Source organism: Neltuma alba, unplaced genomic scaffold (assembly GCF_004799145.2).
Source record: "Neltuma alba isolate B1F8T4 unplaced genomic scaffold, ASM479914v2 tig00000493_pilon, whole genome shotgun sequence".
NCBI classification, from domain to species: domain Eukaryota; kingdom Viridiplantae; phylum Streptophyta; class Magnoliopsida; order Fabales; family Fabaceae; genus Neltuma; species Neltuma alba.
Window position 1 is genome coordinate 2,026 of NW_021632072.1, and position 25,304 is coordinate 27,329.

The 25,304-nt window shown below is 34.6% G+C and overlaps 2 protein-coding genes and 1 pseudogene across 2 annotated transcripts; all 3 read left to right on the forward strand.

Annotated features, from left to right (window-relative positions):
* The first annotated feature begins 1,654 nt into the window (after positions 1-1,654).
* LOC114739813 (ADP,ATP carrier protein 1, mitochondrial-like) lies at positions 1,655-3,355 on the forward strand. The gene is made up of 3 exons (XM_028927891.1): positions 1,655-2,158; positions 2,241-2,615; positions 3,059-3,355. Exons 1-3 carry the CDS (start codon positions 1,655-1,657, stop codon positions 3,353-3,355), a joined length of 1,176 nt encoding a protein of 391 aa, XP_028783724.1.
* A 5,249-nt stretch (positions 3,356-8,604) lies between these two features.
* LOC114739832 (E3 ubiquitin-protein ligase BIG BROTHER-like) lies at positions 8,605-12,819 on the forward strand. Its single transcript, XM_028927911.1, has 8 exons — positions 8,605-8,733; positions 9,136-9,291; positions 10,069-10,291; positions 10,868-10,902; positions 11,492-11,536; positions 11,980-12,107; positions 12,332-12,440; positions 12,533-12,819. Exons 2-8 carry the CDS (start codon positions 9,160-9,162, stop codon positions 12,581-12,583), a joined length of 723 nt encoding a protein of 240 aa, XP_028783744.1. The 5' UTR covers positions 8,605-8,733; positions 9,136-9,159; the 3' UTR covers positions 12,584-12,819.
* Positions 12,820-14,644: 1,825 nt separating this feature from the next.
* Positions 14,645-24,261, forward strand: LOC114739822 (ATP synthase subunit O, mitochondrial-like; annotated as a pseudogene).
* Positions 24,262-25,304: the final 1,043 nt, after the last annotated feature.

Sequence of the window (25,304 nt, forward strand, 5' to 3'; positions counted from 1 at the left end):
AAATTTTATAAAAAAATTTTTGGTCCAAAATATATAACCACTGATATTTTCCCACTTTTACCTTTTATTATAAGGAGAGAAAGTTTTAAATGCAAAAGAAAGCAGAGAGAATTTTTTAATAACATTCTTTAATAATAATAAAATATATAACTTTTATGAATTTACAACACATGCAATGACTTAAATAACACTCCTTAATTCGTGAAAAAGCTTAACTAATGTCTTATATTACGGGTCAAAAGAGGTATAACATTATTAAGGGGAGTTTGTTTCAGCTTTTTAGAAGTATTTTCATTTTAAACTGAGACAAAATTTTCCTCATATATTTATATATAAAATCACCTTCGAGCAACTAATTCAAACACTCCCTGACACACACGCATGCCTGGGCCTAATCAGAAGAGCCGAAAGAGACGTGATGTAATTAACAAACATTGACTTGGTTATCGTTGAGAGATGAGTATCTTGTTTAAGGCTTTAGATATATAAACATGCGTATATACCATCACACAACACAGAATCTGAAACAAATAATATTTTATAACTAAGTTATGAATATTATGGTTTCATGTTGATTTATAGATTTCATGTAGTTGCATATACTATAATATACCAAGAAAAAAGAAAGTATAAATGTATATCGACGTACAGTTACAATCCAATATACTTGGGTTTACGTAGTGTAATTTGATCAAAGTCCCGATCCGATACTGACGTGAACATGCACACCTCCCAGCTCAGCCAATCACAAGCGTCGAGGCCCCAAGCTATGGGCCCCACCATCACAGTGACCATAAAAAGGCACTGTTGCTTCGTTCAAAACATTGCCTCCTCCACACAAACTCCCTCCTGTTCTTCCTCCTACATTCACATCCCACACCTTTCGCAATATTCAACCCTGCGAAAGGCGAAGAGCGTCTCCGAGGAATTCGCGTAGCCACCCACCATTTTCTTTGGTAAATTAAGCATCCCATCTTCTTCTTTGGTTTTCACTCTCTTGTGTCATATATTTATCCCATTCCTTTCTCCTCAAATTCACTCTTTTACATATCTCATTGATTATACTCAAGGCAGGAGGCTATCGTTTTTAGGTAGAACATTCGTTCTTCAGTTTTTTTTTTTATTGGGTTTTGTTTTTTGTCCCTTGTTGTGTACTATTGTTTCGAGGATCGTTAACTGTTTTTTTTTGGACTGAGAGGATCGTTAACTGTTTGATCCGCATGATTTCTCACTTGCATTTCCTTCTGGTTCTTGTGGATGAATATCATTGAATATCTGGGATTTTATTTACATTCTGAGCTTAGATTATGTGTATGAACTGATTAGATCTTGGTGGCCGTTACATGTATGATATATTTTTTCAATGATCACAGATTTCTAACATCAGCATATCTTGTTCTCAGAGGAGCTTTTTGGAAATTTTAATATGTGGCGGTCTACATCCTCGTAATTCTTGTTTCACGCTTTGTCTTACGATTAATTTTGTTGTTTCTGTCTGAATAATTATTTCCTATGTATTATTAAAGCATGCTTGGTGATTTTGTTTTCCCTCTATCTTGATTGTTGTGAAAGTTCATGTCCCAAATCAATGTAATTCATCAATTTATCAGACATTATTTGACATTGTTTACTTACTTTCTTCATGGCAGTCGCCATGGTTGATCAGGTTCATCACCCCACCGTCATACAAAAGGTCGCTGGCCAATTCCATCTCCAATCTGGTCTTTCTGCTGATATTAAAAGTCATGATAACAGTTTCAGTCGACCTGCTCTTTACCAAAGACGATCATTTGGGAATTACTCAAATGCTGCACTTCAGTATCCATCAATGCCAGCATGTAGACCAGCAACTGAAATCTCCTCTATTTCTGCGACAACAGGCTCACCTATCTTTGTTGCTGCTCCAGCTGAGAAAGGAAATTTCGTTGTGGACTTTCTTATGGGTGGAGTTTCCGCTGCTGTATCAAAAACTGCTGCTGCTCCCATTGAACGTGTCAAACTTCTGATACAGAATCAAGATGAGATGATTAAAGCCGGTAGGCTCTCTGAGCCCTATAAGGGTATTGGGGATTGTTTTAACCGAACAATTCAATCTGAAGGTGTTGCTTCCCTATGGAGAGGTAACACTGCCAATGTCATCCGTTATTTCCCCACACAGGTCAGCCATTGACTTACCACTCTTGGCAATTTTGTTCTGATGAACTGTGATGCTAAAGAAGGTACTCAAATTCTACCTGCAGGCCTTGAACTTTGCTTTCAAGGACTACTTCAAGAGACTTTTCAATTTCAGGAAGGACAAGGATGGTTACTGGAAATGGTTTGCAGGCAACTTGGCCTCTGGAGGAGCTGCTGGTGCTTCATCTCTATTGTTTGTTTACTCCCTCGACTATGCTCGAACCCGTCTGGCAAATGATGCAAAGGCAGCTAAGAAGGGTGGAGGAGAAAGGCAATTCAATGGACTTGTTGATGTCTACAAGAAGACCTTAGCTTCTGATGGTGTTGCTGGCCTTTACCGTGGCTTCAACATCTCATGTGTGGGAATCATTGTGTATCGTGGTCTTTATTTTGGAATGTACGATTCTCTGAAGCCAGTTCTCTTGACTGGAAAGTTACAGGTTGGTTTTCTCACTCCATTCTTTTCCTGAACGACATTGCATGGTACTATGTTACGGCTTTTATGATGTTTCATCAACAACGAGATCATGTCAAGAATATTACATCACTGTGGTCCATTATCTGTTTTAATTGTTGGATGGATTCTTAAAACAAACTCTTTTTATGTTAAGTATATGCTGACAAACTTGTCTTCTATGTTCTGAACAATGTAATCTATTTCGTACCTCCCCTTGTGCAACATAGGTGTCCTGTTATCTGTTCTGAATATGCAAATTACATCTTCTACGTTTGTTCATTCAGAGAAAGGCTGACATAAAGGAACTTGACTGTTAATTGTGCATGAGATTCATATCCCAAATTGCACCACAAGATTCCTTTTTTGTTGACAAAATTATTTGATGAAACCCTGAAGCATGCTAGCTGTTTTGTTCAATGAGTGCAGGATAGCTTCTTTGCTAGCTTTGCACTGGGATGGCTCATCACCAATGGTGCAGGGCTAGCATCATACCCCATTGATACTGTTAGGAGAAGGATGATGATGACCTCTGGTGAAGCAGTCAAGTACAAGAGTTCCATGGATGCATTTGCTCAGATTCTTAAGAATGAGGGAGCTAAGTCCTTGTTCAAGGGAGCTGGGGCTAACATCCTCCGTGCCGTCGCCGGAGCCGGTGTGCTTGCCGGCTATGACAAGCTACAGGTATTAGTGTTCGGGAAGAAGTATGGATCCGGTGGTGCTTAAACTTGAAGATTTCTGATTCATATTTAGTGTGTAGATGATCATGAAAATCTGAAGTTTTCTGAGAATTTTGACAAATTGCTCCGGCAGATTTTTTTTTTAATAATTTTATTCTATGGGATTATGTCCCAGAATCAAAATTACTGTCACTTGCATCCACTTTTTTGGATAATTTTGAGAAATATTCTCTCTCTCTCTCTCTATATATATATATATATATATTAAGGAGCTTTAATTTTTTCCCCCTAACATAGCTTTATTCTTCATCTTATCTAGCATATCTGATATGTTCATACTTCCTTTCATTTTTTTCTCCATAAAAATGTAAAATATTGAAGCGTGTTCATGACAAGAATAGAGATAACAAAGCTGGAATATTATATATACATATCTTTTTAAAAATTTATAACTTCAAATCAAAACAGAAGCACTGGCTTCACTGTTCTAACTCATGATTCACGACTCTTTTGGGAGCGAGATCATTTGGGTTGTTGGCTTTTGAATTTTAAACTTTTTATTTAGTCTTCATAAACTTTGTTGTCGTGTCACATATGGTAAACTTTAAATGAAATTCATGTGTCTAAAATGTAGTTTGACTAACTTGAGAATGAAGGAGAGAAAAATAGGGGGTAACTTTTTCTTTTCTTTAAATATTGGTTTGAAATTCTTAGTTTTATTATTGTTATAATATCCTTATTATTTGTTTTGAAGATACTCATTTTAGATATTAAAATATTGGTTGAATTATACAAAATCTTCTTGAATTCCAAGTTATACGCGGATAACTTGTGTAATCTGATATAATAAAATTCATATTGATTAAACTCATTATTATTTCACTAATAAAATAACATATAGTACTGCCTCATGTTCTTAATATAAAAATTTGTTTAATTTTTATTTTGATTTTAAATATAAAACCTTAATCCACTTTGTTTCTCATATTTATCTCTTTTTTTAAGATAGTCTTTGTAATAATAATAGTTCTAACTAATATACTTGATTAGCAAATATATTTTAGGAAAGACAACATCTATTTATTACAAATAACTAACTTAACTAAATTTTTTAATCTACTTAAATTAGTCAACTAATTCTTATATTAAGGACTGGAAGTAGTACTATAAAACAATGAGGATTACTTTTTAAAGAATTTTATCGTCAAATATTTAGAAATGAAAGACATTATCAGTCGTTAATTTACGCAATTGAAGGCCATTAAAATCAGCTAAAATATTCTTTACCATAATAGTTAAGTGAAGGGACACCTTATGATTCCAAATCTGGGATTAATAATAAAGTGGGATTCCCTTCTTTAACTTTGGAGAAGTAGACCCAACCAAAAATGCTTCTTCTGTGCAAATGCTTTATCAAAACAGCGACATGTCTGTGTATGATGCAGAAATACCAATTTGATCTTCTGCTTTGATGATCTTTTGCGCATTTTTGACCGCCTGTTCTTCTAATTTAGGCCAATCCCCTCTCTGTCCTAATCTGTGTGCATGTGTGTCTCTTTGCATTTTCTCAGAGACTTGTCTCTCTGGCTCTCCCTAAAGCCTAACCCCTATGATTATTATTGCCTTCAAATACACAATTCCTTGCTTGCTTATATATGAAGCTCTTCTTTGGTCCCATGGTCCATAACTTCATACTATCTCCGATTCTAATTATAAAAATCAGTTGACTGATTTGAGAAGATTAAGGAAATGAGTTAAATCAGTTATTTGTAATAAATAAGTGTTATTTTTCTTAAAATATCTTTGCTAATCAAGTGTATTGGCTAAAATTACTATTATTAAAAAAACTGCCTTGGAAAAAAATGTATAAATATTATAGACAAAGTGAATTTGGGCCTTATATTTAGGATCAAAATAAAAATCAAACGAGATCTTATATTAAGAATTGCAGGTAGTATTACTCACCCATGCATTCACCTCTATTCCTTTTTATCCTTGCTTGTTTTAGCACAACAATGTTGTAAGTAAAGAAATACATAACCAGAGTAAGTGAACAATAACAACAAAACATTATCTTGATAGTTGTGTCAGTTATATGGATCACATAATATCATTTTGCTCTATTAATAGCTAAGTTTTTTAATAGATTATTAATTAAAAAACCTCGGTCAATAACTTTATTTGGTATTCTTTTTTTTTTATGTTTTTTTTACGCTTTTTTTAAAAGCCTAGTATGTGTATGGGGCCATCCATTCAATGCGTTTGCTACTTATCTAGTAACGCATGATGCTGTGATAATAATTAAACAAAGATAAATATATTATGGGTGTTGCTCCCTCCAGTCTTTATTATAAATACGTAATAATAGCTATACATAAATTAATAAAATTAGGTATCCCGTAAAATATAAGGAATTATTCTTAATAAATTTTATTTGTTGGAAGAATTTGATTAATTAGTAAGGAAGTTTTATAATTAGTTAGTAATCTTCATTTGATTTTAGTGTTTCAAACATTTTAAAGAGGACAGGTAGTCTTGGTTATTTATTATTTATATCTCAATTTAATTAATATAATATAATATGTTGGCAAAAAAAATTAGTATGATATACTATAATCAAATGACCCAAAATCATGGAGGCAAACAGCAACTCATTGAACCGCCACAATAATATTAAAGCAAGCATTCTTATCAATTCCCAGCCACACACACACACACACACACACACACTCACACACACACGTTTAAAAAAAAAAAAGGCCGACATGTTTGGATTCCTGTGAAGAAAATCTAATGGCAGATCGTGAGTTGAAGATAATTGGACCGAAAGAAGTTGGGGGAAGAAACTATTGCAGCTTTTGCTCACCTAACTTGCTATGAATAAATTCCACGCAAATATAGTATTTTATTTTTATTTATTTTGTTTCCTGATTTGCTAGTAGGTTTTGCAACAGTAGATCAGTCTACAAAAAGTTAAACACCTTGTTTTCTTTTAAAAATCCTTTTCCCTGTGGTTCACAAGCATACAGACAAAACCATGCACGTCGCATGTTTTTGCCACTGTTTTGGCCTGCTTTCATTATTATAGTTTCTTTTTGTCATTTACGGTCTCTCCCATATCCACATACTATAAGAATTATATTTGTAAATAAATTTGATTGAATGTAAAGCATTAATCTATTTTATTTTTTAAATTTACAATTTTTCCTAAATTTTCTGTGCCAATTACAGGTATTAAAAGGCTTTTTTTCCCTACAATGGGAGTAGTTTCCAATGAAAATTATTGCTATAGCAACTTTGAAAAAAATAATATAGATATTTTTTAAATAAATAACTAATTTAACTAATTTTTTAATCTTTATAAATTAATTATCAAACTCCTACATTTACAACATGTGAGAATCTATTTTTTTCACCACCATTTCAAGAATCCACGTCTAAATGCATGACATTGTAGTTATTTAAGGTTCTTATATTGGAATATGTTTGTGCTCATATTATAGGAAGAATTACTATTTGTATTTTAAGAAAGGAATTTAATTACTGATAAGTGAGTAATAAAAACTTATTGTCATTTTCTATATAGAAATTTGTTATTGTATGTGTTTTTGGTTGTTATCGGGCTTTAAATTCCTCCTTTGAAATATCATACAGTGATTCTTCCCTTGTTTTCCTATGAAAAAGAAATGCATGTATAAGTGGGATGATTGAATAACCTCTCTATTTTACTGCATTCCATGTTTAATGTAAGAGCTAATTTAACGGTCAACTTGATCCTAAATATAAAATCGTAATCTATTTTGTCTTTCATCTTTATCTATTTTTTCTAAGATAATCCTTGTAGTGGCTGTACATGTTAAAGATTTCATTAGATAGTAATTTTAGCTAATACACTTATTTAGTAAAGGCATTTTAGGAAAAACAATACATATTTATTACAAATAACTAACGTAACTAATTTTTTTAATCTGCTAACTTTTATATTAAAAACCACATGAAGTATAATATACAATTTATTTTTATTTAATTATTTGATATCTAATATTAAAGAGTCATATATTTAAATAATGTTGCGCTCAAACAAATTATGGCAAATTGTTAAATCAATATCACCATTTATCACGCCAATAATGGCAAAATATAGTAGTAGTAGTAATAATAATAATATATTTTAGGGTAATATCTCATTCTGCTTCGATGCAATCATTTTGTTGCTAGCAGTTTTTTTTTTTTGCAACCATATTTATTATACAAGATAAAATTCATTTTTAATCAGACATATCTATATTCCATATTATATAAAGTTTAATACAAGCCACAATATTAACGATTTATAAATAATAGCACCACTTTTTATGCTGCATTTTTAAATAAATTATCGATTATGTTGTATATTTCTTTTTATAAAATCACATAAAATTTACTATTGCCAAATTAGACAGATTGGAGGTATTGATACTAATTCAAATACTATAAATTATACTATCTTTGGTCCTAAATATAAGAGTTAATTTATATTTTGTAATGTAAATTACACTACAAATTAATATTTATACTACCTCCAATCCTTAATATAAGACCTTATTAGGCTACTTTTTTGGTCCTAAATATAAGACCTTAATCCATTTTATCTCTGATATTTATGTATTGGTTAGTAAGGATATTTTAAGAAAAACATTTATTTATTATAAATAACTAACTTAACTTCTTTCTTTAATCTCTTCAAATTAGTCAATTAGCTCTTATAAATAGGATCGAAGGTAGTATTTAAAACAGAACTTAGTAGATTATATTTTTTAATTTGCGATAAAATCACCTATAATTCTGTATTACCAAATCTGACAGATTTGAGTATTATTAGTTCTTTAAGTCATTCCCTCACATTGATTTGTCCAATTTACTATGAAACAATTTTTTTCCCTTAAATATGAGCTTAGAGGTTCATTTTTTCTATAAATAGTTTAGGCTATGAGAGTTTTTTTTTCCCATTGGTTTAAAGAGAAAAAAACAAAATTACAAACCGGACTAGTTTTTTTTTTTTTTTTTTAAAAAACTCATGTTAGAAAGTTAGAATTTAGAAAAGCGTTGGATTCCCGTTCCCGAGATTTTTCTTATTAAAAAAAATATAATTGATTTGATATTTATCCTAACAAATAAATAAAAGTATAAAACAGAGAAAACGCCAGGGAGGGACATATATAATAAAATAATTACACGCCCCTCTCTATCGTTCTCCCACTCTTTCTCTCTCTAGGCCCTGCCTCACAGACACTGCTGCTTTTTTCTGCCCCCAATCTCTCTACTCAACATTGTCCCTTCTTCCTCTCCGTTTCTCTTGGCTCGAATGCTCCTTGTTTCTCTGACTTTCGTTTCCTTCCTTCTTGGATTTTCGCGGCTCTTTGGAATGTGATACTGCAGATTAAGGTAAAATGAGACGTAAATCTTCTTTCGTTTCTGGCTCCGTTTTTGGTTACCGATGAAAAAAATCTGACGAAATTGCAGTCTAGAATGTTAATGATGAAGTTTTTGTCGTCTTGCGTGTCAGTTTTCTGAGTAATGTGCGGGAAAATAAAAGGAAAGGAAGAAAGATAGAGAGGAAGAAAAGGCGAGAATCTTGTGTGGTGTGTAAGTTGTGAGTTCCACTCACGGTCACGGATAATATTTCTACTGGAAGGTTTCTGTTTGACGAATTTGTTCCTGGAAAACGAAATTTGATAGTTGAGGATGAGAATCCCGGATTTACTCATTTATTTCCTTTACTAATTTTTTTAGTCTGGCGTGTGGTGATTTACATCATATGCAGGTTGCTCTTTTTCCTTTGTCCTGTTGTCGTTGAAGTATTGATTCAAGATGAATGATGGTAGACCGATGGAGCTGCATTACATCAACCCTGTTTTTCCATATACTACTACTGAAAGCTTCATGGAGTTTTTCGACGGACCGCCAGTGGATTATGATCACGCTGGACCAATTCCTTATCAGGTTGTAGTTATATATTGAAAGCGCATAAATGCTAACGATATAACATGGTGCTGGACGTTAATTGTTTTTGCATGAAAACTGTAGATCTATTTTATTTAAGGGCGGATAGTACTGTTACTGTACTTGTTGAATTTGTATTTTCTAAATTGACGCCTGGTCTTGCGACAAACTTCACCGGAAATTTTTTAGGAGTAAAAGCAGAAGTCTTCTCTTGTATGTTGTTATCTATCACCTCAGGAACCAAGACCAGAGATTTTACGCAGAATTTTGGATTTTTTCGTTTGTCGATGGGAATCTAAGGCTCCCTATGAAATTAATGTCAAAGCCATTAGACATCTTGGATTTTACTGATTATGCACGAATCCCAACCTATGTTATACCGACACAAATATCCTTTTGACGGAGTGGTTTGTGGACATTAAAGTGCAAGGGAGCATTTTGGATGCTTTTTTTCTCTTCAAAGAATTCTAGTGAGATTCGTGTACGTCGTAAGAATATAGGGAAGGTGAGTGTCAACTCAATAAGATTCAGAAGAAAGGCGGTAAAATTACTATTCGTTTACTTGAATCGCAAATGCTGCATTGCAAGCAATTCTGGGGGGCAGGTGTATCTACCAACATTCCATTTGTCTCTACTTTTAATCATGTCTTGTTTATAGCTATTCATGGACCTCATATATTGTGATTGGCTTTATTTTTCTCACTAATCAAATAGTTCTGCCCGATTAAACATGATCATAATATATCATAATGCATATTGTCATATGCTGGTGGTCAGGAATACTGGTCAATGAACATGAACCCTTACAAGTTTGGATTGTCTGGTCCGGATGGTGCATCTTATTATGGTTCTTACGAAGAAGATAATAGTTTCCCTAGACTGGAGGTCGACAGGGGAGAGTGGGAATATCCTTTAACAACGACCACTGAGGAGCCCACCACAACAGGCTCTCCATCCAGAGGGGACGGAGTGAATGGGATGCAGACCATTACTGAACAATGTAAGCTCAAACCTGCTTTCCTTTCCTATGCACATGGCCCTATGGTCACACTTATAGCTTATTAGCATCAAATTAGATTGTGGGGTATAAGATGAATGACATTACTCATAACTTATGAATAGTAATTTTTTTTGTAGATTTAGATTATATATATTATATAGTTGCCTAATGTAAGTCGTTCAGTGGAAATTTCCTTACTCTCAAAATGAGTACTATGTAAACTTATATATGTATATTTTATTAGTTTCTAGTGGCTTGCATCACAGTAATGTTTCTGGAGAGATGAGAGACAGGGAAAAGGTGTGGGCTGGTAAAGCTGAAATCACCCATAACTTTTTAAAGTGAAGGTCCCCCTGCCCCGCTTCTTTTTCTTTTTCTCCGCTGATCTAATTGCTGTTTTAGTTTGTATTAGAAAAGTAACGGAGCTACAGCAACCTTGTCTTTTGGGATTCGTTTTGTAGATGTGGAATGTATTTTATCTTTCATTTTTAGAGTTGGGATGCGAGTGCTGTTTTACATTGTATTCTATCTGGAAAAGTGTGAGGATTATATGATGAAATTTTTTTTGTTTTGCAGCCAGCCCAAATCGTCATGATTCCAGTAGTGCTCCGGTAGGTGGCCTTCTTATTCATGTGCCTGATTTAAGAACCTTTGGCAGCTCCTTTCTTCTTTCTATGTTTGGATATATGTCAGGGCTTCCCGGTAAGGCTTGCGGGGGAACCTATACGCTTGAAAATTTGGAGACATCTTTGATTACTGGTTACATTCATTTTCTCTCTGGAAAGAGAGGGGTGAAAGAAATTATATATTTCTTGAAGATGATACTTGATTCCCCAAACTGACTTGATGTCCGACGGATAAAAGAGTCCTCTTTGGAATATGCTCTATATAACTTGGAATTAGTTAGCTGAAAAGGGGGAAAATGAGAAAAATACAGAATCAATTTTGCAGTTCAAGCACTTAATTATGTTATAAGGTTGACCCATGCTACATTTCTTTTTTTCCTAACTTGTGACTTGATATGGATTTAGTTATTAATAGAGCACAAGAGCATCATGTGATCCATATAGCCAATCTTATTTAGTAGGATAAGGCTTGCTGTTGTTGTAACTTATGATTTGATAAATTGAAACCAGGATATACATCTTGTATTTTGCTCTTCAGAACTAATCTACCTACTGTTTCTCCGCATTGCTGCAGGTTATATGGCAAGACAACATCGATCCAGATAATATGACTTATGAGGTTCGTTGCACCTAGAAATCTACCTATATTATGCTGCTGCAACCAACCTAGACATATAAAGATGCAGTTTCTATGTTCTTGGAATTTTTAATTTCTTTTCAAACATTTGTTTGTGATGTTCAGTTTTCTTGGCAAGGTAACATTTAGTAAGAACTGGGGGAAGTATTTTAGGCATTTAGGACCCTGCTATATCTGTAGGTTAGTGAAAGAGTCAAAGTTGACATGCTTGATGTGCAGTCAAAATTTGTTTGGTTTCACATGATTTATTAACATATTTTCGGACATTGATTCGCATTCAAATGTCATGTGTCTATGGCATAGTAAGTGATTTAAGAAAATGGGGAGATCATAAGTTATGCATCTTCCCACACTTTCATATTGATTGAAAATAAAAAGAGCATATTCATATGCGAAGTTGGTAATTTCTTTTTAACTTTTTGCAGGAATTACTGGACTTGGGTGAGGCAGTTGGAACTCAAAGCCGAGGTCTTTCTCAAGAACTTATTGATTTACTGCCGACCTCGAAGTTCAAATTTGGAAACTTATTTAAAAGAAAAAATTTTGGGAAAAGGTAACATGATCTTGATTCTTGGTCTTTATTTGAACATGTTTCGTTCACTCGGTGTGATGCGATGAATATGAATCCTTTCGTGAGTTCGTTCCAACTCTTATGAACCCAAATCGGTGCATCTCTTACCATCACAATCTACAAGCCCCTTTCCCTTTTCTTGTTAAATTTCGTCAACTATTACCATGTTAAATATTCTCTAACAATCGAATTGCGCGGAAACGCAGGTGCGTTATTTGTCAGATGACGTATAGAAGAGGTGACCAACAAATAAAATTACCCTGCCGGCATGTTTACCATGGCGAATGCATCAGTAAATGGCTTAGCATTAACAAGGTCAGTCAATACGTTCATCATCTAAAGATCCCTCTTCTGAATTATACGTCTCTTAAATTTGCTTTCTCATTATTGTTGTTTTTTCCCCCCAGAAATGCCCAGTTTGCAGCGTTGAGGTATTTGGTGTGGAATCAACACAGTAGCATAAACTTGGGGAAAATATCATAGAATTTCCGAGTTTTCTTTGTTCTATTAATTAATATATATTTTTTTAATCCTCTGTTTTAGCGGTTTGTTTTGCGGTTTGAATTTTTCACAGGTAGGTAGGCTAGGCTAGAAAGAACTCGGTGGTCTTAATACGTGCTCTGTTTACTAAATCATATTGTCGCAACTTTAAGTCGATCACGTAGTTCAAGTTTATAATATTCAGCAGCGCGGATGAATAGTGAGTAGATTTGGTCCAAAAAAGAAGATAAGTTGAATTACTTTGAAATAGATATTTTTGTCTGCGTTATATATTAGGACACCTTTCATTGTTCTTATGTTTACATATCCATGGAAGTCAAAAACCAAACTCAGATTTCAGATGATAGACAAACATTAGATAAGATTACCAGAAGATGGGAGATGACGGTGATTCAGTTGGAGAGAAACCAAGTGACCAAGTAAGAGTAAAGGAGGCGCAGATGGGGGTAGAAGCACTGTGCATATAAAGCTCCAATTGTTGGGTCCCTCGCAATCTGTTCTGTAGTTTCAACCAAGCGATTGAATCTCCGAATTGGCGGAATGCACAGCGTGAAAGGAAATGCTGTACCAGCCACCATTAACAATATCTGCGGCACCATTATTTTCTCGGAATTCCCTCTCAATATCCCAACGGAAAGCAACAAAAAACTGGCTGCTTATATCTGGCCCGATCTCTCTCTCTCTCTCTGATCATTCTAAGAGTTCTTTAAGGTTTAGTGACAAGCTAGAAGAGGCTTTATGAACGCAATATCCTCCAATACGAACGCAATATTCTCCAGTCCTATACAAGTAGTAGGACCATACTAGTCCATCGCGATCTCATCGATGTTTTTCAACATTTTTCCCGATTTAAATATTAAATTACCAATGATAATTGGGGATGGTGGAAGGAGGCTAATCTCTTAGAAAGCAATTAATGTAATTTTAAATATCTACTGGGAGAAGTATCAACCATTCAATATATAATTTTATCGGCATTAAGTCTTGATAAATTAGAATTATATCATCTTAACCAAATTCACAGAAAAAGAACAGACGGCGGGAGCAAATCCCTTATCCGTGATTCTGATTTCTAATCATAAACCCGAAAAAGCAAAAAAGATGGTGCCAAATTCCTCACTCATTCATGATTGTGATTTCTTAACTATCTTTACTTCAAATGCTACGTTTCAAAATATGTGTGGGCGAAAGTATATCTTAATCTTTAACTTGCTATAATTCTTTTAACTTCATACAGTATTTTAGTTTAATTTCTTAGTTTCATAACGGATTTACTTTCAGTCGTGTAACTTTGACAGCATTAATTTCAAATAATAATTTTTTGTATTTATTTTTATTATTTTTAAAAAACTAAACTTAATATATCAACTTTTTTGTTAATAAAATTAAAAGTGTTTAGATTATAAGACTATCAAAGCACTTTATAAATTTAATAGATTAAAATGAAATTTTGTATGAGATTAAAGAACAAAAAATTAAGTGTTTTTACGCTGCGCAAGATTAATTCTCAAGATGGGATCACATAAAGAAAAATAATTTAGACGACTATTTATGAATAATTGTAAAATTTTGGATTCTACTAATTGTTGTCCTTAACATAAGATCTCATTAACTAATTTGATGAGATTAAGAAAATCAAAAAATTACTTAATTATAATCTTTTTAAAGTGTTTATATATATCACTAGAGGCATAAAAATAATAAATATAAATATTTTAAAATATTTTTTAAAATATTTTTAATTCTTTTAAATTAGTTAACTGCGTTTTAAATTAAGTATACGGGGATATTATTTAATAGGGATATATTGATGGATGATTTCTTGCCTTTTTTTTTTGGGGAATGTTTTACATATTTGGGCTTTCCAGCCTACTAAGATCTGTTCTGTCTGACGATCGGAGCAGATCATGCCGGGATCGCCACCATGTTCATTTCACTTTTCCGATCGCCGTTGTGTGCCTGAGGGGGTGAATTTTCACCAGAAACGCAAAATATTCAGAATATTCGAGCTTTTCCGAATGGCATTGTCCGGCAGAATCAGACCGGGATTGCCCCTCTACGACAAACTTGGGCATACCTCCTTTGATTCTCTCTCTACACAGAGGTCGACGCTTCCCCGATTCCTCGTTGCCCCCCCAAATTCCCAGGTGGTACAACTAAAATAATCGAAAATGGTTTCTTTCCTTTCCCATTTGCTTACCCAATTTCGCTTCCACAATCTATCAATGTAATGTGGCAATGTTTAGTCTCTTACGAGTTAAGACTTGCTTGGGACACAAGTCTTTCTCTTACTTGATACATACATACATATACACACACACATATATATATAAAGAGCTAAACAGACGTTCAATTTGATTGGAAATACAACTTCTGGTTTTTAATATAAGAACTAGTTAAAATTAAAAAAACTAGTTAAGCTATTTATTTATAATAAATAGATAATATTCTTCCTAAAATATTATTGCCAAAATTGGCTAAGACTACCTTAGAAAAAAATAAATAAATATAAGAGATAAAATAGATTGATATTTAGGATTAAAATAAAAATCAAACGAATTCTTATAATAAGAACTAAAAGTAGTATAAAATTTTAAATCACTTTATTTCCAATTTTTATTATTTTGACCTCAAATAATTTCTAAAATAATTGCATAGGTTAAGTACCTTCATCATGGATGGTTTCAAAGCACGAGCATTACTATATCCATTCATTACAAAAAATTAACTTCGAGGTAGCATAGACTCTGGGAGTTCTCGTTGTTTGTTCTGGTAATGAATACCACCTCCGGTCCTAAATATCCTAAATATAAAAACTAATTGATTAATTTGTGTAGATTAAGAAAATAAATTAAATTAATTATTTGTAATAAATAAGTATTATTCTTCCTAAAATATTTTTGCTAATTAAATTTATTGGCTAGAACTATAATTATTAGAATGACTATCTTAAAAAAATGAATAACATAAAAAATAAAGTAGATTAGAGTCTTATATTTAGGATTAAAAAAAAATCAAATGAAATCTTATTTCAAGAGGTAGTATGGTTTTTTTTTAATCCCCTTGTTTTAGCAGTTTTTCCCCCTAGTGTGAATATGCTACAAGTAGGTAGGGTAGGCTACAAGCAACTCAGCGGTCTCCATCCGTGCTCTGTTTACTCTAAACCATATTGTCGCAATTTTAAATAGTTTGAGTTTATATTATTCAGCATTGCGGATGATTGTTGAGGTAGATTTGGTCCATTTGAGAAAAGAAGATAAATTGAGTTACTTCCAAATACATATTTTTCTATGCATTACATGTTATGGACATCTCTGCATATCTCCGAGTCATCGTTGTTGTTAATAGATTTACATATTCAATGAAGTTAACAACCAAACTAAACAGATCATATTGAGATGAGCCAATACAAAACTCAGATGATAACAAACAAACATGAAGTAAAATCAGTTGTGGCTAATGTTTACCAGGAGATGGGTGAGTGACTCAGATTGAGTTGCAGACAAAACAAGTGACGAGATGAGACCAAGCAAAGCGCAGGCAGGGGTAGAACCAGTGGGCATATAAAGCTCGAATTGTTTGGTCTCTCACAATCTGTTCCGAAGTTTCCACCAACCGATTGACGTTCCTGATCGGCGGAATGCACAGCGTGAAAGGAATTGCTGTTCCAGCCAGCATCAACAGTATCGGCAGCATCGTTTCCTCACATAGAAACAGAGAGAGTAGTTTTTACAGAAACAGAGAGAAACAGAGGGATAGTGGTTTTTGCAGAAACAGGGTTAATCTGAGCTTCGCTAATTCCTAATGGAAGAAAGAAGATGGGTAGTTGTATCTGGGGTGATCTCTGTGAAAGCTCTTCGGTCTTTATAATTCGGAGCGTTTGAACTCTGGTGAGAATTTTCTGAGGTTTAGTAACAAGCAAGAAGAAAGAAGCTTCAACAGAGTCAAGGTCCCAAAACATATAAAAGTCGTAGCACGTTACGACTCCTATCATGACCTGACCCAATGCTTATCAGCTTTCCCTTTTTTTTTTTTTTTTGGGTCTTTTCATGTGTGACAAGGCTTCAATTTTTTTTTAAAAAATTAATTGCCAATCATGATAAATCCGCCGACATTTCCCTGCAAAGATATTTTCCAGTGCCCCATATTTGCTGAATAGATATTTCCTCACCGTTTTTTTTTTTTCATATAATATAAATATAATAATCTCCTAGGTTAGAAGTGGGACCATTTATATTATAAAATAGCTTTTATATTTAAAACTAAAAGATGCGTGTTTTTATATACATGATTATCTAATTGGCTTATATTCATAATTTAGGTTTCAATTTCTCTTTCATAAATGTTATATAAAATTAAAGGATTAAAATAAAATTTAATATAAATAACATTTGTTGCATGGCATAACATTGATTTACATGCTCTTTTTTTCTTTTTTTTTTGGCAAATATACCAAACTATATTTGTATGGGTGTGAATTTAACTTATTGTAATAATATGACAAAAGGTATTATTTTAATTGAATGTAATTTAAGCCAAACTTCAAAAATGGATTTAGAAATAAAAAATTGATGGTAATGATGAATCACTGTTTTTTTTTTTTTTTTGATATGAGAGGGCAAAGCCCATCATCTAGAGAAGAAATCTAAGTAGGAGGGGAAATGAATCCCATAGACTCTTTCTGCACAATGATCTGCAAAGAAGGAGGACACGAATCCAAAATGAAAGATCTAGAGAGACCCTCTTTTGCCAAGGCATCAGCAATCTGATTTTGTTGTCTCGAGAAAGCTTGTAACTTTAGCTCCCAAGGATAGCGTAAGAAGTTTTGGATCTGGAAGGAAAGAAGGCTGGCCCCTCTACAGCATTGGTCATCTTGAAGCATCTGTAGAAGTTCCTTGGCATCCGATTCAAGAATGACTCTTCTCAAACCGAGTTCCCAAGCTAGCTTCAAGCCTCTATAAATTGCCCATTCTTCTGCGTCAGAAGCTTTACAGACACCAAGGAAATTAGTGAACCCAATAATCCAGTTGCCGTTATGGTCACGGACTACCCCGCCACAACCCGCCTTACTCTTTGACTTGCTCCTTGCACCATCTACATTTAGTTTGACCCATCCCATAGCAAGACGTGTCCAAACTAATTTGTTGACATTCAAATTAATAGCACTGTGTTCCTCCTGTAGTTGAATATACTTCTTCCAATTTTGCATGATGACGGTAGCAGGTTCCTGAGGCTTTACATAGTTTACCTCGAACATATGATTGTTTCTCCATTTCCAGAGGCATCAGATAGTAACGCCCCAGATCTGGCTCCAGGACCCATTAGCAAATATTCCCAGGTCCTTTTTAAGGTTTAAAGCAAACCAGTCACGCAAAGTAGCAGCAAAGAAGGTAGACTTGTACTTAGGGTGGAGTAATTGATCCCATAAATTCTTAGCATAGATACAGTTCCTTAAGATATGTATTACATCTTCACTATCATCCTGGCACCAGGGGCATAAACTAGAAGTTGAAGACCAAGAGCTTCTCCATGCATTCGTAGGTAACTTGTTGTTGAAAGCCATCCACATGAAGACTCTCACACGTTTAGCGCCTTTCCACTTCCAAATTTCTTTGTAAACAGAGCTATAATGATTTATTGGAGCTTCCTCCAGCATATAGTAAGCGCTCTTTAAAGTGAAATTCCCACTGGTTGTTGCTTTCCAAGTTAAAATGCCTTCACCAGCTTCAACCATGGGAGGCAACAATGTGATCAATCTCTGAAAAATAATACTAGGGACTAATGTTGCCAATTTATTAAAATCCCAAGTACCGTGGTTAACCCAATCAGAAACTCTGCTGTGTTCTTCTTTCCTTGTCAAGGGTCTGAGACAGATATCTTTGATTTTTTTATCTGGAAATAACCAAAAATCGTTGAAGAAGCTGGTAGAGAGCCCATTTCTGATATTCCACTTCATGCCTTGCTCCACTAAGTCCTTTTGCTGTGAAATAAATTTCCAAAGAGCAGAATCGGTGGGTTTAGAGTCTAGCAAGTTTTCCTCATTCTGTCTCATATATTTTGAGAATAGAACTTCTGCCCACAAGCCTTTACTACCAGTAATGAGCTTCCAAGCTATTTTAGCCCCAAAAGCTTGATTTAGAGAAGTTAATCTCTTAAAGCCAAGACCTCCATAAAGCTTAGGCAAAACCATTTGCCCCCATCCTATTGGATGGAATCTGTGGGATTTATGGCTGGTACCCCAAATGAAGTTTCTTTGCAGTCTCTCTATCTCAAGGCATATGTTAACAGGTATTTTTGACACTTGCATTGGATAAATTGGAATTGCAGAGATCACAGACTTTGCAAGTGTAATACGGCCAGCCAATGAGAGAGTGTTTTCTTTCCAAATAGCAAGTTTGGACTTAACCCTATCAATAATATATCTGAAAGTATCTGTGGTTTTCCTCCCTCTGGTGATTGGAAACCCCAGATACTTCTCTAAATCTGTGGAGACCTTCATACCAGTCAAGTCTTTGATTCTTCCTCTAGTAGCTGCATTAACTTTGGGGGAGAAAAGGATAGAAGATTTGCCTTTGTTAACCTTTCCCCCTGAAGCAGCACAAAATTGATCTAGACAGTCCATGACACAAGAAGCTTGCTCTTCAGAAGCAATCCCAAAGAGTAGAAGGTCATATGCAAACATGAGGTGAGAGATGGCTGGTCCTTCTTTAGTTATAAATAGCAGTTTCCACCTTCCATTGTTCACGGCATCACTTATGACATGGGAGAGTTTATCCATGTATAAGACAAAGAGGAGGGGAGATATTGGGTCTCCTTGTCGAAGGCCTCTCAAGGGAGCAAAGAATTCTGATTGTTCCTCGTTCCACAAGACATTATAAGAAACAGATTGGACACAGTTCATAATCAAGGAAATGAAATCAGAGTCAAATCCCACTTCAAACAATACTTGCTGAAGGAACTCCCATCTGATACGGTCCAAAGCCTTTTCTAGGTCAATTTTCAAGGCCATTAAACCCTTCCTTCCCCTTGCTTTCTTCATGATTTGCATGGCCTCTTGACCCACAGTTATATTATCTTGAATGTTTCTCCCTTTAATGAAGCTCGCTTGAAAAGGTGAGATTAGATCATCCATTACAGCTCTCAGTCTACTAGCTATAATCTTTGTTATGCACTTGTAATGAACAGTACATAATGAAATTGGTCTAAAATGACCCACCACTCCTGGTTTTTCAACCTTAGGAATAAGAGATATGAGAGTTTTGTTTGTTTCAGTCAAGACACTTTTATTTTCAAAGGCCCTTTTAACAAAATCACATAAAGTATCACCAACAGTGTTCCAATTCGCTTGGTAGAAGATAGGTGAGAAACCGTCATAGCCAGGAGCCTTATAAGGACCCATCGAAAAAATTGCAGACTTTATTTCCTCATTAATAGGAGTATTACCCATACTGGACAATCTAGATCTGTCTAGTTGAGGAAATTTAGAGGAGGTGCATAGTATCAGGAAATCAGAATCATTAGGGTGGTATAATCCTTTGAAATAATTGATGACCATTGCTCGTAGCTCATCCTCATTCTCAATCCAGGTTCCACTAGAGTTTTTTAGAGCTAAAACTCTATTTTTCCTTCTTCTAATGTTAGTTTTTAAGTGATAAAAACGAGTGTTTCTATCCCCTTTGGCAATCCATTCGGTGCGTGCTTTCTGGAACCATTTTAACTCTTCCAATTTCAACACGTCTTCAAGTTCTGTTTGTAGAGTTTTTTCTAAATCAAGGAGAAAATGAGAGTGTGGGTAGCTAGTGGAATTTTGAATCCCCTTCAATCTGTTCATAATGATTCTCTTCTTTTTCTCAACATAGCCGAAAGTTTCCTTATTCCAGATTGACAAAGAGTTACGAAGACTTTCTAGGATGCTTTCTAGTTCACCAGTTTTAGACTAGTTGCTAGAAAGAAAATGGTTGAAGGAATCATGCGACAGCCACATGGCCTCAAAACGGAAAGGCTTTTGTTTTCTACAACAATTACCACCAAAGCTAAGAAACAGAGCAATAGGATTATGATCCGAGAAGAGAGTGTGGGGGAGTACCTTCAAACATGAATATGAGAAATAGCTTAAGAATTGCGAGTTTGCTAAGGCCCTGTCAAGACGTTCATATAGACGAGAGAAACCAGCAAGCTTCGGCCCTTTCCAAGTGAATTTGGGTCCAATTGCTCCCATATCCATTAATGCACAACTTCGGACTCTGTCTTGAAACCAATTAAGAATCACTGTTTTTTTTTTTTGCTACAAAAAAAAATTATGAGAATCACTGTTTTTATATCCATATACAAGTTGATGATTTCTTTTTTTTTTTTTGGGGGTCCCTTGAGTGTTTTACATTTTTGGGCTTTCCAGCCCACTAAGATATGTTCAGTGTGACACTGGGAGCGCATCAAGCCGTGATCGGCTCCGTCTTCATTAGTTCATTTCACTTTTCCGATCACCGTTTTGTTTCCTGAAGAGCTGGATTTTCACCACAAACGTGAGATTTCAGATCATTAAAGTTTATCTGAATGGCATTGTCTGGCAGAATCAGACACGGCATTGCCCTCTTCAACAAACTTGGCCATCCCTACTCTGATTGTCTCTCGACACAGTGGGTCGACGCTTCCCCGATTCCATACTGCCCCTGCAAACTACCTGGTATTAGAATTAAAACCATCGAAAATGCTTTCTTTGCTTTCACATTCGCTTACCCAATTTTCCTTCGACAATCTATCGATGTACTACTGCAATGTTTAGTTTCTTACGAGTTAAGACTTCCTGGTTTACAGCTAAGTTTTGTTAATGATTTAAAATTTATGTTTTCTTAAGCTAAAATTATTTAGACGAGGGAGAATTTTTTTTTTTGCTTGCAGGAGAATCTTCAGTTTACACCATAACCCAATCTGACCATTTTCCGTTTATTTGACTATTTCTGAATTTATTGGATTTTAAAGCTTATTTATTTTACTTTTAAGGACCTGCACTATTCTGCCTATAAATAAATGAATTGTGCTGTCTGTTATGAGAATCAGGTTTTCTGGAAGCTAAGCTCAGCTCCGCTCGGCTCAGCGGGTCATGCTTCAGGATTGATGCTATAAGGTGCATGGTTTTTAATTTTTCTCCTCATATTATGTTTGCAGGCCTCAAGAAATTATGCCAATTCAACAGGGCATGAGGAACAAAAGATTAAGGTAACCGGATATGTCGGCTTTCATTCTCCAACATCTTTACTCATGAATTATATATAATTATTATAATTGTGGTTTTCATATTATGGTTTTTATTCCCGGGTCTTCTTCGTGTGTTTGTTTTGTTATAATAGCATAACGCTTGGCCATATAATTGGCATTGATCAGTTTCTGCTTCGTCTTGCTGGTTCTTACTCATTCTGCAGGTGCCTCTGGCTTTGTTCGGAGGTTCTGGAAACTATACCTCTGCTTTGTATATTGCAGCAGTAAAAGCTAATGTTTTGGAGCAGGTTGAGTCACAGATTGTTGACCTTGTTGAGGCAACAAAGAGAAGTCCCAAATTTTTAGAATTTACTAAGGACTTGTCCGTACCCAAGATTCTCGAGTAAAAGCCGTACAGGCTATTTGTCATGATTCTAAGTTTTCAGATATCACAAAGAATTTCCTTGGTATGGTTAGTTTACTGTGTTTTAATGATTTTGACAAAGATCTATGATATTGCCATTGCTCCAAGAATGTTTGAGGAATCGTGAATCCCTTTGGTCTGAACAAGATGTGTAATCTAGACTTCATGTATCTAACAAGTCTTGAGGTGATGGAGAATGGGGAAAAATTTCCTCCCGTTGGTTCTGGAATCTCTTTCCTTCTTTTCAGAACAATAGTGTAGGCTTTGGCTGGCTCAAATATATGGCTATAAAAAGCTTCTTGTAACAAAGAGAGGAGACGTAGCATTTAATCTATTCAAAACTGGCCGCAGAATATTTGAAATGGAAAATCAATTAATTATTACTATTTTAAGCTCTATTAGATATGTTCACAACCCTATTTGATTTAAACTCTATAAGATCCCTTAATTGGGTAACTTCTGAGAATCTCAAATCATTTGATTTGATGGCCCTATGCTAACCTAACATTAGCATTGCTTATGCAGTTTCTTGCTTGAATATAAGCCTGCTTTTATATATTCGCATGCTACTGTACCACTCACCTGAGCATGTCAATTACACATCTCTTGCCTCAAATTGTGGAATTCTTGTTATTTTTTCTCTCTCAACCGTGTTTCAAACTTGCTTGCTACATGAGACATTACTTTTCTGCTGCTCTGATGGATTAACTGATTGATTTTTCTATTTTAAAGTTGTGGTGGCTGAGAATGGGAGGCTACGAAACTTAGAAAGCATAGCAAGGAAGTTTGTGGAGTTGACCATGGCATATAAAGGGGTGAAAGCTACTGTGACCACTGTCATGGTAAGTGACGCTTCTTTGATGGCTCTCTAACGTCCTTGGAATGTCATACATCCATCACATGGCTATTTCTAATATTAGCTTCACATGCACAGTTTTTATAAGCAAGTAACAAAAATTGGTATGAATATGTTAATGTTAGTGGCATTATTATATGACTGGGCTGCATCTTTTAATTCTCCTTGTCAGTTTCTAATCTCTTCTACAGATGAAGGGAAGGCGGAGGATTTATTTTATCTGCATAACTTATTAGAAATATTTCAAAAGCATCTTTGAGGTGTTTAATGCAGCGTAGTCTTCGTCCTATCCAGGGTGCTAGGGGCCATCTGAAATGCTTGTGTTTGGTACAATAGTATCCATTATACTTATGCCTCCAATTTAGCGGATTTGACAGCCTTGAATTTTTAAGTTTTCCCTCCATTTATAGGACATAAGTATCCCTCTTTTTATTACGTATGCCTTCGCATCCAAGACACCATTGTATTAATCTATTGGCTTGGCTCTACAGATTCATTGGAAAAAAAAAAAAGAAGTCTCTCTCCACCTGGCTTGACTATTTTGATCATCTTATCAGTTCCAGTATCTGCATATCTTACTTTCATCATTTTTTTCTACCTGTCATTCTCGTTGTCTGATATCATTTTTAAAGAAACTTAAATATTTAAAATTACTTGCATTATAATATCTTTTTATGTTTCTGAATTTTGTTCCCTGATCACCTTATTTTGTCTCCTTTTTCTAGCTGACTTGTCAGTAAAGGATAATTCTTCCTAGACGCTATGTTTTTTATACGTTCAATTTATTCTGCTGGCTATATTGTATTTAACTTGATGCTTAGTTTTGGCTTGTTGCATGACTTCAATTTATGTTTATACCAGCCTCTTCCCCCTGAAGAGGAGCAGGCACTGGAGGAGACTCTGCAGGCTATCATAGGAGCCAGGAAAAAGGTTCTCCTTGAACAAAAGGTACCCATTGTTAATAACTTTTATTGCCCCCTTCTTTTCCTCTCTATAAATAAGTTTAATGTGATTAAATGTATTTTTTTCAGATTGATCCATGCATATTGGGAGGTCTGGTGGTAGAATTTAATCAGAAGGTCCTTGACATGTCAATTAAGACTAGGGCACTTCAGATGGAGAGGTTCCTGCGAGAACCCATAAACTTTGTTGACATCTAGAAAGGCCAGGATTTGCTCTTAATAGCTTCAAAATCAAATTGCTTTAGGAAGAGAAAAAAGTATCGTATATTCTTTTTTTTTTTTTTTTGGCAATAATGTGCTCAGATCTGGATTTGTATTTGATGGAATGTCATTTTTTCCCGCAAATAAAGGCTTCCTCTTCTAACTTATAATGCTTGCCCTGTGAATGAGTTTGAGTACATGTGCTTATCTGGCACCTTATTGGTTATCTTGCAAGAAGTACTTCTGTACCATATTCAGTTTTCAAGGACATAGACTTTTTATAATATGATGTACCTTTGCCTATACCATTTCTTTCCAAGAAGGTACTCAGCACCAACATTATAAGGAAAATTCTATGGTGTTCTTGGTTTGTTTACATCAACCGATGATGATTAGACTTAGAGGACTGTCACGAGTGGGTCTCAGCTTGATGTATATTATCTGAGTCGACCTAAGAACGTCTTTTCAAATGAATGCCTTGTAACTCTAAGTCAGATGATGGAGTCTGTTGGGTTCTGTACAGACTTTCCATTGTTATGGACCAAGTTCTTGGCACACGTGTTTCTATTCTAGGAAAGTCTTGTGTATGCTTACTCATGCATATTTTTGTTGATTCCATTGTTGCTTCTAAATAGGCTTGAGGGAATTTTATGGTTGAATTGGAAAAACGGCAAATTCCTTGATAATTTAATATCCACGATATTGATGGCAAATCATTGACAATTGATATTTTAAAAGATTCTTATATAACTATTTTAATTGTGTTCTATAAACAGTCCAGTACTGAAATATAAGCTTACCATATACAGTTAAATTTTATTTTTTTTTAAAAAAATATTTTTTATGTTTTGTACCGGATATATGTGGAATCAATGTTTTCTTTTGTTAAGCGAATCTCTCTTATGTCCCATCAGCAATGATTGAAACAAAACTCAAAAAAATCACAAATAAAATCTAAAAGAGATAATAAAAGAGGGACAGAGACAATCAGATTTTGTAGCCTGGCTTTTTTTTTTTTTTGGGTGGCAGGATAAAATTGT